Source organism: Tamandua tetradactyla, chromosome 12 (assembly GCF_023851605.1).
Source record: "Tamandua tetradactyla isolate mTamTet1 chromosome 12, mTamTet1.pri, whole genome shotgun sequence".
Lineage (NCBI taxonomy): Eukaryota > Metazoa > Chordata > Mammalia > Pilosa > Myrmecophagidae > Tamandua > Tamandua tetradactyla.
Window position 1 is genome coordinate 50,389,298 of NC_135338.1, and position 15,081 is coordinate 50,404,378.

At 38.4% G+C, this 15,081-nt stretch overlaps 1 protein-coding gene across 4 annotated transcripts in view; it reads left to right on the forward strand.

Annotated features, from left to right (window-relative positions):
- The window catches only part of TDP1 (tyrosyl-DNA phosphodiesterase 1), a 95,702-nt gene that overhangs the window by 17,053 nt on the left and 63,568 nt on the right, over nt 1–15,081 (forward strand). For all 4 annotated transcript variants that reach the window (XM_077123301.1, XM_077123302.1, XM_077123300.1 and 1 more), the window contains exons 7-9: nt 4,187–4,279; nt 13,659–13,826; nt 14,269–14,347. In XM_077123301.1, coding sequence (XP_076979416.1) covers nt 4,187–4,279; nt 13,659–13,826; nt 14,269–14,347 — 340 coding nt within the window. The remainder of the gene's footprint in view (nt 1–4,186; nt 4,280–13,658; nt 13,827–14,268; nt 14,348–15,081) is intronic.

The window sequence follows — 15,081 nt, forward strand, 5'->3', positions numbered from 1 at the left end:
TGGCACATTGTACCCTGATTATTGACTTGATTCCTATTTTATTTAATTTAATTTTACAACTGTTTTATTGAGTCCCTTCATGTGATAGACTCTGTAAATGAGAAAAAGAAGAAGGCTGAGTTGGTCCGTATTTCAATATTTATAGGATCTAGAAAGGATTTGTCCAAAGTCTCATCTTTCTTCTAGACGAGTAGTGGAAGTATGTATCTTTCTGCTTCCAACATGTTCCTTCAGACATCTGTGTCTAGAGCAACAAAAAAATCTCCCTGAAGGGAATGTTTGTCCCGAATCATGCTGTGATTCCTATTCTCCTCGATACCATGATGACCTAGAATGATGACATTTCCTTCATATTTTTATATGTTTAAAACTGTATTTTAACAATCTATTTCGAAAAGGAACCAAAGTAGGAGTTGAACCATTTAAGAAAGGATATCTATCAACCACACATTATCTGTTTTTAGATGTTCTGAGTATATGTTGTAGCATTTACCAGCCATCCCTAATTGGTACCTTTAGTCCAACGGAGGGGACAGCACTTAAGCACCTAGCTCAGGTGCATATTATTCTTTATCAAGCAGTAAGCTTACAAGGTGCTATTTTCAGCAGAGGATTCAAAATGTCATCAAATAGGGATAGCTTGGGTTCTTAGGCTTCCTCTAACTCCCTTTCAGGAGATGCTGTTAAGTGTTGTCAGTAGCCAACCTGTCATGGGTAGACATCCTGCCAGGTTATAGGTAACACCAAATCGGAATGAGGGTGGGGTCTTAGCCCCACCTATAGCAGGAATCCTTGCATAAATATCTTATTGGCTCTAAACTACATTTGGCAAGCCCTGTCACCCAGATCAAGCATCTGGGCAATCTTTGCAAGGCCACCAGTGCCAAGTTCCTGTGCTGCCCACATGTTCCGTGCTAATAATTGGCATTACGATAGTCACATTACACCTCTGTGGTAGAACTCCTGGGAGGGTCTGCACTGTCACTTGATGAATTTACCCTAAGTCTGAGGAGGGACTGAAGTACAGTGGACCTGTCTAGGACCTAGTGTGACTCTTGATCGAACTTATGGGGGCTGTCTTTTGTCTATGCTATTCCAAAAAATTATTTGGTCCTTCTTTTTCATTGTATAAATCAGGAAACTGAGGCCCAGAGCAGTAAACAATTTGTCTCAAATCATTGGTGAAGAAAGGAATAAAGCTCATTTATTCTAGCTTTATTTTTAAATTTTTTCTTGTTTGCTCACTGCTAACATACATTTCATTGCTTTCTTTGGTCCACTTTCCCATCTACATTCCCCCCTCAACACACAGAACACACATCTCTGCAGGTCAGACCTAACAGAGTTCTTAACTCAGAGTTAAGGTGCCTAGGGGAATAATTTCAAGAAACCACTCCCACCTACATAGTAACTACAGTTTACATTTAGTTAAAGTGCAAGTGTCTTGTAAAAGATTGAGCTCATGTTTTGAAATTACTTTTGGTTGCTCATTCTAAAATATATTAAGAATGATTCATTAAATACCTATTACGTTCTCAAGACATGGTTTGAGGAGATATAAATTGTTTTGAGGCAGTACTTTTTATCCTTAGTAGTTTTTAATTTACTCTTTTAATGAAAGAGGCAAGACATGCATTAAAAAGAGAAAAAAGAGACTCTACCTTCCAGCTCATGGTGATAGGGTATAAACTGCCTGTGTGGGTATGTGAGATGCCCCTCCCAACCTGACAGAGTAGAGCCTAGCAACAGTAAATAAAAGGCAGTCTTTGGGATTGCATTCATTTTGGCAAACATGTATTGACCACATAGCATGTACAAGACTTATATAAATGATCATATGCACTCCCCGTCCTCGTAGGTACAATAAACAAAGTTGTCAGGTACAATAAACATGATTTCTCCATGTTTTTATAGGATGCCATGTAGTCATGTGGTTTATTTCGTGGTGCTTTTGAATTCCGAACCTCTTTGGTTTCCCCCAGATTTGGAAGCAAAGTTACCTCTGATGACCCTACGAATAGGAGAGAAGTTGAATGTCATCAACTCATTGGAAGCAGGATGGGCAGGGTCCGCCTCTTTCCATACCCATCTGTAGCCAGGCCTCCCACCACCCGTCATTTAGTCCTCTTTCTTACCAAGACCATGTCCTCCCCCACCTCCCACATCCTTACTCCAATGTCCCTCCACCCTGTGGAACCATTGCACAACGAGAAGAGGACCTGGCATGTGTGATGGGATCAAGTGCTAAGACTGGCTGATTTTGTGACCTGGATAATTCCCATTGCCTCTCCTGGCCCCAGCTTTCCCAGTTGTGCAGTGGGAACAGTAATGCTTCTCTGGATTGCTATGAGGACTTAATGTGAAAACACACTGTAGAGCTTCTAGAATGTGGCCTGGTGCATGGGTGCTCTGTAGCCATTAGTTTTCTCTCTCCCTTCACTGTAGTAACTTCAGGTTTGGGAACTGACCCGCTGTCCCCACAGCTTAAGCAGCTTAGCATTCTCCAAAAGAAACTTCATTTCTTGCCCTTTTTATCCGTTTTTATCTGTGACCTTATTAACATATTCCGTTTTGTCTATGAAGAGAGTAATATGGCTCCTCTTAAATTAATTCATAATTCTGTTTGAAAGGATTCACTGACAGAACATGATTTTCCCAATAATTGATGCCTTGATTAATGGAAATATTTGTAAAACTTATATCATGAATCCATAACTGGCTTATTCTTAATTATAAACAGCTGCTAATTTGCCAACTATGTATGTAAATCTGCGCAGATTTCAGAAAGTACATTTCATAAATGGAAAGAAGATGGCTAAACAGCTGTCATTTCTCCAATTCTGCATTAATTTACTGCTTGTCAATTTGGGTTAAATTTTCATTTTGGCAGGAGTTAAGTATCTCATTCTCTTTTCTGTTCTTTTGTGCTTTTCCTTATCTTTTTTTTATGTTAACTCCACCCTGTTCAACTGGTAGTCATGTTTTTGTTTATTTGAGGAGGAACAGTAGTTCATTTTTTTTTCCACACAGGAATTGTGTCGCTTCAGTGAGTGTTAAGTGATACTTTGACCTCAAGGGATATGATAAAATAAGTCCAGACAGAGTTATCACCTCAAGGACTGGCCTTAGTTGAGGAGAGAAAAACTTAGATTCCTGAAATAATTAGAAAACAAAAGGGAGATCAAAAGTTGTCCAGTGCTAAAGTATAAATTAAGGCAAAGCACCAAAAGAATAATGGGAATGTATGTGTGAGAGTGCTTTACATTTAACAAATTTTCATTCTTTCATTGACCCTATGAAGTAAACAAGGTGAGGTTGATCCTTCGTATTACAAGTGAGAATTGAGGCTGAGGATGTGAATGACTTTCCTAGGGTCAGAGAGCTTCTAAATGACAAAGATTGGAGCTTAAGTCTTCAGGCATCAAATGGAAAGTTCTTATTTATATTCCATTCCCTTTCTCTCTCTCTGGGATTAAAATAAGAGCCATATGTCTGATGACTAGCAGCCTGGAAAAGAGAGCCCTTGGAAAAGAGAGGACTTAAACTAGGTGTGATTTGAGTTAATGGAAAGAAAAGTAAAGGCTTATTTTAAGCCCAGGTGTACTCTGGTGACAAAGGTGGCATTTATGGAGTATGAGAAAAGATCAGTCTAATGGGAATGAAACATCTTTCAAAATTTTTAAAAAATGCAATCCACAATAAGACATTTCACCTTTCAGTCTAGTGTACACTTGCATACCTGTGTACCAAAACAAAAATTTCATGGACCAATACTTAATATAACTATATGCAATATACTCTGATTTTCTATTTTACTCTATTTCAGTTTTTTAAAAAATATTAGCCATGATGCACCAAGAGGTTGTGACCATATTTTGAAAAACACTGGAAATAGGGGTTCCCATTGGGATGTTATGGAATAGACTGGAGAAGTAGAAAGTATCAGGACTGGCCACGTGGACAGCACAAGCATCTACCACCTAATATTTTGGGAATGTTGGGAAGTTATTTTCTCCATGTCCCTTTCATAATGGTAATGTGTAGAAGACAGAAAGATTATAAAGGTTAAAAATATGGGTAATGTAAAAGTTTAAAGAACGCTTTTAGCAATTAGTTTTTATTAGAAAAGTATTACCCATTTTGAAGGTACTGTTAATACAATTTGACCTCTTTTCTGTTTTTAAAGGAAAATGATGTTGCTGCGGTATGAAGAAGGCCTCCGGGTTGTCATTCACACCTCCAACCTCATCCATGCCGACTGGCACCAGAAAACTCAAGGGTCTGTAGGGTTATATTCAGTTCACTCAGTCATTGTGCATCCTGAGAAAGATCAAAAGCCGGAACATTCACTATTCTTTTCTTCATTTTTTAAAAATTGTAATAACAACACACAAATACCGTGGGAAAAGAATATGCAGAAAAAGTTATGACGTCTTTTACTTCCCACTCCACCCCTCCCTCAGTGCCCACTTCCTTGCTCTCCATCAGCAGTGTTAGGAATTTGGTGCATAATCACCTGAAACTGTCTGTATTACACGTGGAAATGTGTAAATACACATATGGGTTTCTTCCTAGTTTTTACAAAAATGGGTTCATATATACCTACTCTAAGCCAGGTTGAGGGAAGAGCATGTCAAAGGATCTAAGGTGTAAAAGGGTAAAGAATGAAAAGCCTGAACCCATTGTTTTTCAAATCAGACCCACCAGAGAACTTTCTCGTTCTCCACTTACCCATATACCCACCTGCGTTCTCGCTCATCACTTCCCAAAAAGGCATCAAAGGAAAACGTAGGGCCAGGGGCAGGATTATGTTAATAGCATGCTAAAAATCTCCCCTCAATCCCAAAAACTTTTTCTGTCCATGAAACAAATTTAAACATTTAGAATTTCCAATGTATTATTATGGTTGTGCATCTCCAAAAGTACAATCAGATATGAGCATTATTACTGAACCCTTTATCTTTGGTGTAGATATGCTAGATCCAGTGTTTCAGAAATCCAGTTTAGGGATTTGCTCAAATCAGGTTCATCTCCTGTTGTCTCTACTGGCAGGTTCTCCATTGTGGCTAGCTTTAATTTCTCTTTCTTTCATTTAAGCCATTTTGTACTCTCTTGCAAAGCTGGTTAAGAGTCTCTAGAAAGAGTCTAGCACTCTTTCAGGGTTTGAGTATTCTCTACTGCTTCTCCCTGCCCTATATCATTGCCCAGCCTGGGCTAGAATGCCTCCAATTTGGGAGTTTTTAAAATTTATTTTTCATTTGTTTGTTGAGTAGGTAAAACATTCACATGGTTCAGAATGCAAAGAACCAAGGGTCTGAGCGTTCCTCCTGCCACCCAGGTGTAGGTCATCACTCAGCGTTCTTCCATAGTCTAGACATTCTAATTCTTTGTCATTTCAAGTTGTAGATTGTAACTTTTAAAACTTTTGAAAGCAGTTCTTTTATATGCCCTTACTCACTTCATGATTGGTCTGCCATGGTTCTGCTGCTCTTTGATGGCTATATGAAGATATTTTTCTTTACCATCCTTTTCAGCTGCTTTTTGGTCTACCTGTTAAGTTTTCCCTTTCAAAATTATTTGGCCTGTTATAATAATTTTCTGATTTTATTTTATGAAGTGTTGAAAAGGCCTCATATCTGAATATCCTGATTTAGAAAGTAATCATCTGTCATGTTCCTCTTCTAAAACACTCCCGAGAGTGAATCTAATCTAGGAAGAACCTCGCTCAGCTTACGGACTCTTGAGTTGTTATGGCAAGGAGAGACTTTAAACATCCATCCAGCTCCTTGCGGTCATTTTACTCACAAAAAGCCAAGGCCCAGAGTTCATTTGACTTCCCAAATGGCAATTGTTGAGTTCTACTCCTAAATTGCTATAGCAAATCCAGACCACCTCTGGCAATCCCAGCACAATTTTGTCCATGCTGATGGTGAGAGACAGCATAAGGAAGGTATGGTGAATGAATGAGAGGGAATGTGGTGGGACATGTCTTTAGAGAGGTGGGAAGAGACCAAATCTTGAGGGGTTTAAATCATGACGAGCCTTTCAGAAGTAATATAAATATGATGGGAAGTCATTGGAATGGTGTGTTCACCATTTTACAAGATTTGCAATTTATATGGCTCACTCTACCTACTATGTGGAGATACCTAATGAAAATTCACCTCTTCCTCACGATGAATACATAATCAGTACAAAGAAACAGATCTGGGTCCAGAGCCTGGGTCCCACTCTTGTCACCCCGTTACCTCTCCTGCAAGTTGTCTCCTCAAAATAGAAAGGGAAAGTATAAAATGCCACCCTCCTAGAAGTGTGCACAGAGTTCAGAAAATACACTGCCAGGAGTCCTTATAGTCCTGGATACTTCCCACCCTGGTGGCCTACATCATGCCAGTCTCTTTTGAGGACTGTCAAATGAAAGTGGAATGGATAATTTTTCTCTTGGCACGATGGGTAGGACTGCAGTGGGGAGGTAGTTGCAGGGGGAAGGGGGAAGCAATAATGTTAATACTTTCCGAGTGCTTCTTTAAGTCACATGCTCTTAGTTCATTATCTTGTTTGAGTTTTCATAACAGCCCTGTAAAACAGAACTGTTAACCTAATTTGCAGTTGAGTAAACAAATGTAGAGATATGAAGCCATACTTTTTTTGCTATCTATTGGAGCAGTATATAGAAGGATTATGAGTACAAGATAGACATTTTGACAAAGTCCATTTTTTTCCTTTGTGGTGAAAAGAATCGATGACATGAAAGATGTCTTTGTTTTTAATGTTCTTTCATCCATTAGTGTTCTTAATTTGTATTTGAAAGACTAAGGTTAATTGTAGTGCAGTCTCATTAAATGTGGTATATAATCATTCCAAACCCCAGTGTGAGTAGGATATGAAAATGTTTATCAAAAATAGTTTTGCAGAGACTTGGGGCCATATGGCAGCTTAGTAAGGTACGCGCATCTTAGTTCCTCCTCCAGAGCAACTACTAGTTGACCAGAAACGGTGCAGAACAGCTCACGGGGCCACGGCAGGGACCGGACACACAGCGTACCCCAGTCTGGACCGTCTGCGAGACTCCACTGCGGTGAGGTCCGCGAGTGGCACGCGCTTCCCTGTGCTGCAGCGGCTGGTGGCCAGTGCCCCTCCCTCCCTCCTTCCCGGACTGGCTGAGAGTCTCGGAGAGGCAAGTTTCCCAAGCCGCGGCGGCCGGTGCCCTTCTTTTGTGGGCGGCTTCCTGGACCAGCTACGAGTCTCGGATCAGCGGGCTCCCTAAGCCGCGGCAGCTGGCGACCAGCGACCCTCCCCCGCGGGCGGCTTTCGGGTCCGACAGTGGGTCTCGGATCGGCGAGTTCCCCAGGCCGCAGTGGCCGGTGACCGGTGCCCCTCCCCCACAGGCGGCTTCCCGGTCCAGCGGCGAGTCTCGGATCGGCGAGTTCCCCAGGCCGCAACGGCTGGCGACCGGCGCCCCTCCCCCACAGGCGGCTGCCCGGAGGGAGAGGAGGGAATTTCCGACAGTGGCAGGGACTGGGTCCAACGAAACACCAATAGTGGCATTAATAAAGGAGCCAGGACATCTTTAGCTGGTGGGACCCGCAGACAGACAAGCGCCACATACTGGGCAGGATAAAAAAAACAGAGCCCAGAGACTTCACAGGAAAATCTTTCAACCTGCTGGGTCTCACACTCAGGGAAATCTGATTAAATGTCCAGATGCCAGCAAAAAATAACAAATCACACCAGGAAAATTGAAGATATGGCCCAGTCAAAGGAACAAACCAATAGTTCAAATGAGATACAGGAGCTGAGACAACTAATTCTGAATATACGAACAGAAATGGAAAACCTCTTCTAAAACCAAATCAATACATTGAGGGAGGACATGAAGAAGGCAAGGGATGAACAAAAAGAAGAAATGGAAAGTCTGAGAAAACAAATCACAGAACTTATGGGAATGAAAGATACAGTAGAAGAGATGAAAAAAACAATGGAAACCTACAATGGTAGAGTTCAAGAGACAGAGGTTAGAATTAGTGAACTGGAGGATGGAACATCTGTAATCCAAAAAGAAACAGAAACTATAGGGAAAAGAATGGAAAAATTTGAGCAGGGTCTCAGGGAATTGAATGATAATATGATGCGCACAAATATACGTGTTGTGGGTGTTCCAGAAGGAGAAGAGAAGGGAAAAGGAGGAGAAAAACTAATGGAAGAAATTATCACTGAAAATTTCCCAACTCTTATGAAAGACCTAAAATTACAGACCCAAGAAGTGCAGCGCACCCCAAAGAGAATAGATCCAAATAGGCGTTCTCCAAGACACTTACTAGTTAGAATGTCAGAGGTCAAAGAGAAAGAGAGGATCTTGAAAGCAGTAAGAGAAAAACAATCCATCACATACAAGGGAAACCCAATAAGACTATGTGTAGATTTCTCAGCAGAAACCATGGAGGCTAGAAGACAGTGGGATGATATATTTAAATTACTAAAAGAGAAAAACTGCCAACCAAGAATTCTATATCCTGCAAAATTGTCCTTCAAAAAGGAAGGAGAAATTAAAACATTCTCAGACAAAAAGTCACTGAGAGAATTTGTGACCAAGAGACCAGCTCTGCAAGAAATACTAAAGGGAGCACTAGAGTCAGATATGAAAAGACAGAAGAGAGAGGTGTGGAGAAGAGTGTAGAAAGAAGGGAAATTAGATATGATATATATAATACAAAAGGCAAAATGGTAGAGGAAAGTATTACCCAAACAGTAATAACACTAAATGTTAATGGACTGAATTCCCCAATCAAAAGACATAGACTGGCAGAATGGATTAAAAAACAGGATCCTTCTATATGCTGTCTACAGGAAACACATCTTAGACCCAAAGATAAACATAGGTTGAAAGTGAACGGTTGGGAAAAGATATTTCATGCAAATAACAACCAGAAAAGAGCAGGAGTAGCTATACTAATATCCAACAAATTAGACTTCAAATGTAAAACACTTAAAAGAGACAAAGAAGGATACTATCTACTAATAAAAGGAACAATTAAACAAGAAGACATAACGATCATAAATATTTATGCACTGAATCAGAATGCCCCAAAATACGTGAGGAATACACTACAAATACTGAAAAGGGAAATAGACACATCTACCATAATAGTTGGAGACTTCAATTCGCCACTCTCATCAATGAACAGAACATCTAGACAGAGGATCAATAAAGAAACAGAGAATTTGAATATTACAATAAATGAGCTAGACTTAACTGACATTTATAGGCCATTATACCCCACAACAGCAGGATACACCTTTTTCTCAAGTGCTCATGGATCATTCTCAAAGATAGACCATATGCTGGGTCACAAAGCAAGTCTCAACAAATTTAAAAAGATTGAAATCATACACAACACTTTCTCAGATCATAAAGGAATGAAGTTGAAAATCAATAATAGGCAGAGTGCCAGAAAATTCACAAATACGTGGAGGCTCAACAACACACTCAAACAACCAGTGGGTCAAGAAGAAATTACAAGAGAAATTAGTAAATATCTCGAGGCGAATGAAAATGAAAACACAACATATCAAAAGCTATGGGACGCAGCAAAGGCAGTGCTAAGAGGGAAATTTATTGCCCTAAATGCCTATATCAAAAAAGAAGAAAGGGCAAAAATTCGGGAATTAACTGTCCACTTGGAAGAACTGGAGAAAGAACAGCAAACTAATCCCAAAGCAAGCAAAAGGAAAGAAATAACAAAGATTAGAGATGAAATTGAGAACATGAAAACAATAGAGAAAATCAATAAGACCAGAAGTTGGTTCTATGAGAAAATCAACAAGATTGATGGGCCCCTTAGCAAGATTGACAAAAAGAAGAAGAGAGAGGACGCAAATAAATAAGATCAGAAATGGAAGAGGAGACATAACCACTGACCTCACAGAAATAAAGGAGGTAATAACAGGATACTATGAACAACTTTACGCTAATAAATGCAACAATTTAGATGAAATGGACGGGTTCCTGGAAAGACATGAACAACCAACTTTGACTCAAGAAGAAATAGATGACCTCAACAAACCAATCACAAGTAAAGAAATTGAATCAGTCATTCAAAAGCTTCCTAAAAAGAAAAGTCCAGGACCAGACGGCTTCACATGTGACTTTTATCAAACATTCCAGAAAGAATTAGTACCAACTCTCCTCAAACTCTTCAAAAAAATCGAAGCAGAGGGAAAGCTACCTAATTCATTCTATGAAGCCAACATCACCCTCATACCAAAACCAGGCAAAGATATTACAAAAAAAGAAAACTACAGGCCAATCTCTCTAATGAATATAGATGCAAAAATCCTCAACAAAACTCTAGCAAATCGAATCCAGCAACACATTAAAAGAATTATACATCATGACCAAGTAGGATTCATCCCAGGTATGCAAGGATGGTTCAACATAAGAAAATCAATCAATGTAATACACCATATCAACAAATCAAAGCAGAAAAATCACATGATCATCTCAATTGATGCAGAGAAGGCATTTGACAAGATTCAACAACCTTTCCTGTTGAAAACACTTCAAAAGATAGGAATACAAGGGAACTTCCTTAAAATGATGGAATATATGAAAAACCCACAGCTAATATCATCCTCAATGGGGAAAAATTGAAAACTTTCCCCCTAAGATCAGGAACAAGACAAGGATGTCCATTATCACCACTGTTATTCAACATCGTGTTGGAGGTTCTAGCCAGAGCAATTAGACAAGAAAAAGAAATACAAGGCATCAAAATTGGAAAGGAAGAAGTAAAACTATCACTGTTTGCAGATGATATGATACTATACGTCGAAAACCCTGATAAATCCACAGCAAAACTACCAGAGCTAATAAATGAGTACAGCAAAGTAGCAGGTTACAAGATCAACATTCAAAAATCTGTAGTGTTTCTGTTGTTTTGCTAGTTCTTTTCCTAAATCGATGCAAATGTACTAAGAAATGATGATCATGCATCTATGTGATGATTTTAAGAATTACTGATTGCATATGTAGAATGGAATGATTTCTAAATGTTGTGTTAATTTCTTTTTTTTTAATAAAAAAATCTGTAGTGTTTCTGTACACTAGCAATGAACAAGCTGAAGGGGAAATCAAGAAACAAATTCCATTTACAATTGCAACTAAAAGAATAAAATACTTAGGAATAAATTTTAACTAAAGAGACAAAAGACCTATACAAAGAAAACTACAAAAAGCTGTTAAAAGAAATCACAGAAGACCTAAATAGATGGAAGGGCATACCGTGTTCATGGATTGGAAGACTAAATATAGTTAAGATGTCAATTCTACCTAAATTGATTTACAGATTCAACGCAATACCAATCAAAATCCCAACAACTTAGTTTTTAGAAATAGAAAAACCAATAAGCAAATTTATCTGGAAGGGCAGGGTGCCCCAAATTGTTAAATGTATCTTGAGGGTAAAAAACGAAGCTGGAGGTCTCACGCTGCCTTACTTTAAGGCATATTATGAAGCCACAGTGGTCAAAACAGCATGGTACTGGCATAAAGATAGATATATCAACCAATGCAATCGAATAGAGTGCTCAGATATAGACTTTCTCATCTATGGATATTTGATCTTCGATAAGGCAGTCAAGCCAACTCACCTGGGACAGAACAGTCTCTTCAATAAATGGTGCCTAGAGAACTGGATATCCGTATGCAAAAGAATGAAAGAGGACCCGTATCTCACACCCTATACAAAAGTTAACTCAAAATGGATCAAAGATCTAAACATTAGGTCTAAGACCATAAAACAGTTAGAGGAAAATGTAGGGAGATATCTTATGAATCTTACAATTGGAGGCAGTTTTATGGACCTTAAACCTAAAGCAAGAGCACTGAAGAAAGAAATAAATAAATGGGAGTTCCTCAAAATTAAACACTTTTGTGCATCAAAGAACTTCATTAAGAAAGTAGAAAGACAGCCTACACAGTGGGAGACAATATTTGGAAACGACATATCAGATAAAGGTCTAGTATCCAGAATTTATAAAGAGATTGTCCAACTCAACAACAAAAAGGCAGCCAACCCAATTACAAAATGGGAAAAAGACTTGAACAGACACCTATCAGAAGAGGAAATACAAATGGCCAAAAGGCACATGAAGAGATGCTCAATGTCCCTGGCCATTAGAGAAATGCAAATCAAAACCACAATGAGATATCATCTCACACCCACCAGAATGGCCATTATCAACAAAACAGAAAATGACAAGTGCTGGAGAGGATGCGGAGAAAGAGGCACACTTATCCACTGTTGGTGGGAATGTCAAATGGTGCAACCACTGTGGAAGGCAGTTTGGCGGTTCCTCAAAAAGCTGAATATAGAATTGCCATACAACCCAGCAATACCATTGCTAGGTATCTACTCATAGGACTTAAGGGCAAAGACACAAATGGACATTTGCACACCAATGTTTATAGCAGTATTATTTACAATTGCAAAGAGATGGAAACAGCCAAAATGTCCATCAACAGACGAGTGGCTAAACACACTGTGATATATACATACGATGGAATATTATGCAGCTTTAAGACAGAATAAACTTATGAAGCATGTAATAACATGGATGGACCTAGAGAACATTATGCTGAGTGAGACTAGCCAAAAACTAAAGGACAAATACTGTATGGTCCCACTGATGTGAACTGACATTAGAGAATAAACTTGGAATATGTCATTGATAACAGAGACCATCAGGAGATAGAAATGGGTAAGATAATGGGTAATTGGAGCTGAAGGGATACAGACTGTGCAACAAGACTGTATACAAAAACTCAGAAATGGACAGCACAATACTACCTAATTGTAGTGTAATTATGTTAAAACACTGAATGAAGTTGCATCTGAGGTATAGTTTTTTGGTTTTTTTTTCTTTTTTTCTTTGTTTTTATTTTTATTTTTTCTCTCTATTATCGTTTTTTTCTTTTTCTGTTGTCTTTCTATTTCTTTTTCTAAATCAATGGCAAATGTACTAAGAAACGATGAATATGCATCTATATGATGATATTAAGAATTACTGATTGCATATGTAGAATGGAGTGATTTCTAAATGTTGTGTTAGTTAATTTTTTTAATTAATAAAAAAATAGTTTTGCACATGCATTTTTCTTAGTACAGATAAATTTTGATAATTATTTCCCATCTGGCTAAAGAACTGCATTGGCATCAGCATGGACAAAATTGTGCTGGGATTGCCAGAGGTGGTCTGGATTTGTTATAGCAATTAGGAGTAGAACTCAACAATTGCCATCGTATCTCATAAAGTGATGTAAGGCTGTGGAGGTGAGAGACAGCATAAGGAAGGTATGGTGAATGAATGAGAGAACGTGGTGGGACATGTCTTTGGAGAGGTGGGAAGAGAGCAAATCTTGAGGGGTTTAAATCATGATGAGTCTTTCAGAAGTAATGTAAATATGATGGGAAGCCATTGGAATAGTGTGTTCACCATTTTACAAGATTTGCAATTTATATGGCTCACTCTACCTACTATGTGGAGATACCTAATGAAAATTCACCTCTTCCTCACGATGAATACATAATCAGTACAATGACATCATTGTGATTAGTTGTGTTCCTGATTACTGAAGGTTGTTGTTTTTCCCATTCCAGAATATGGTTGAGCCCCTTGTATCCACAAATTCCTCCTGGATCCCACAACTCTGGAGAATCAGCTACACATTTTAAAACTGACCTCATCAGTTACTTGATGGCTTATAATGCTCCTGCTCTCAAGGAGTGGATAGACATCATCCACGAACATGATCTTTCTGAAACAAAGTATGTGTCTTATCAATTTGAGGTGTTGATAGTAGACTAATACCTCCAGAGCACTGGAAGTCTGGAATGCAGAGAGCACGAGAAAGGGTTGTGTGATAGTTGGTTGTGCTTGGAGTGATGAGAGAATGAGAGCAGATTTTTGGCACTCTACATCTCATGGAGGCCAGTAAATCTTTCTGTTTGCCCTAAGCCTCCCACTGGAATAACTTAAAATTAATGAGTTCTCTGCCTAGCACTTTACTCCTTGTGGGTGTGCCACCATTAGTTGGTTTGCTTAGAAACAAGTTTGAGTATCAATTATTATTGTTGAGGTGTCACAAGAAAGTGGGTTGGTTATTAGAATGTTTTCATTTATGTGTGTATTTTGTGATTTTTAGGTACCAAAATCACATTCCCGTATTCCATAACTTCTGCTTTGTGCTTTTTGTTTGTTTGTTTTTAGTGTTTACCTTATTGGATCAACCCCAGGGCGTTTTCAGGGAAATCAAAAAGATTATTGGGGACATTTTCGACTTAGGAAGGTAATATTTTCTTATTTTTCTTTTAATGTATATCCTCTCCCTTTTCATTTATAAATATATATTTTTAATGGCAGTTTTACTGTGTCTCTAGCACAATTCTGGTGAATAGCAGGCACTTGATAAATTGATTATCTAATTTTAAGCTTCAGTAATTTCTTTTAAAGGTTTTTTTGTATCTTTTAAGAGTGTGGAGTGGACTTCTGAATGACATAAGCACATGATCTTTTTTTTAACCATTGATACTTATTGGAATAGAGATGATTAAAGGCTTACCCTTCAGAAAGGAAATATCGTAGCTTTTGTTTAAGTTATCAGGGATTTTTAACATACGAATTCAACAAAGAACAGAAAATAGTGTTGCGCAAAGAATACTACTAAGCTATCATATACATACATTTTTTTTTACTAAATCAACTCTGTGAAGAGATTCATAATTACAAAAATGACCTTTGCTGCTGCTAGAAAAATGAGCAAAGAATGGTCTTAACAAAATAAAACAGTAAGCAAGTTAAAGATCAAAGTTTTCCTCATCTCTGTTTAGGAGAAAGTCCTTAGTAAATTCCCTAAAATGGCTTTCTTAAAAGCCTTTCTTTTTTTTCCCTAAATTATTTCTATTATATAAGACTGTCTCTTGGCTAATAAAAGCTTTTCTTTTTCATTTCCATTTTTGAAATAAGTCCACAGCTTCAAGCACACAACATCTCAAAACCAAAGTTTTTATTTCTTGGCCTAAA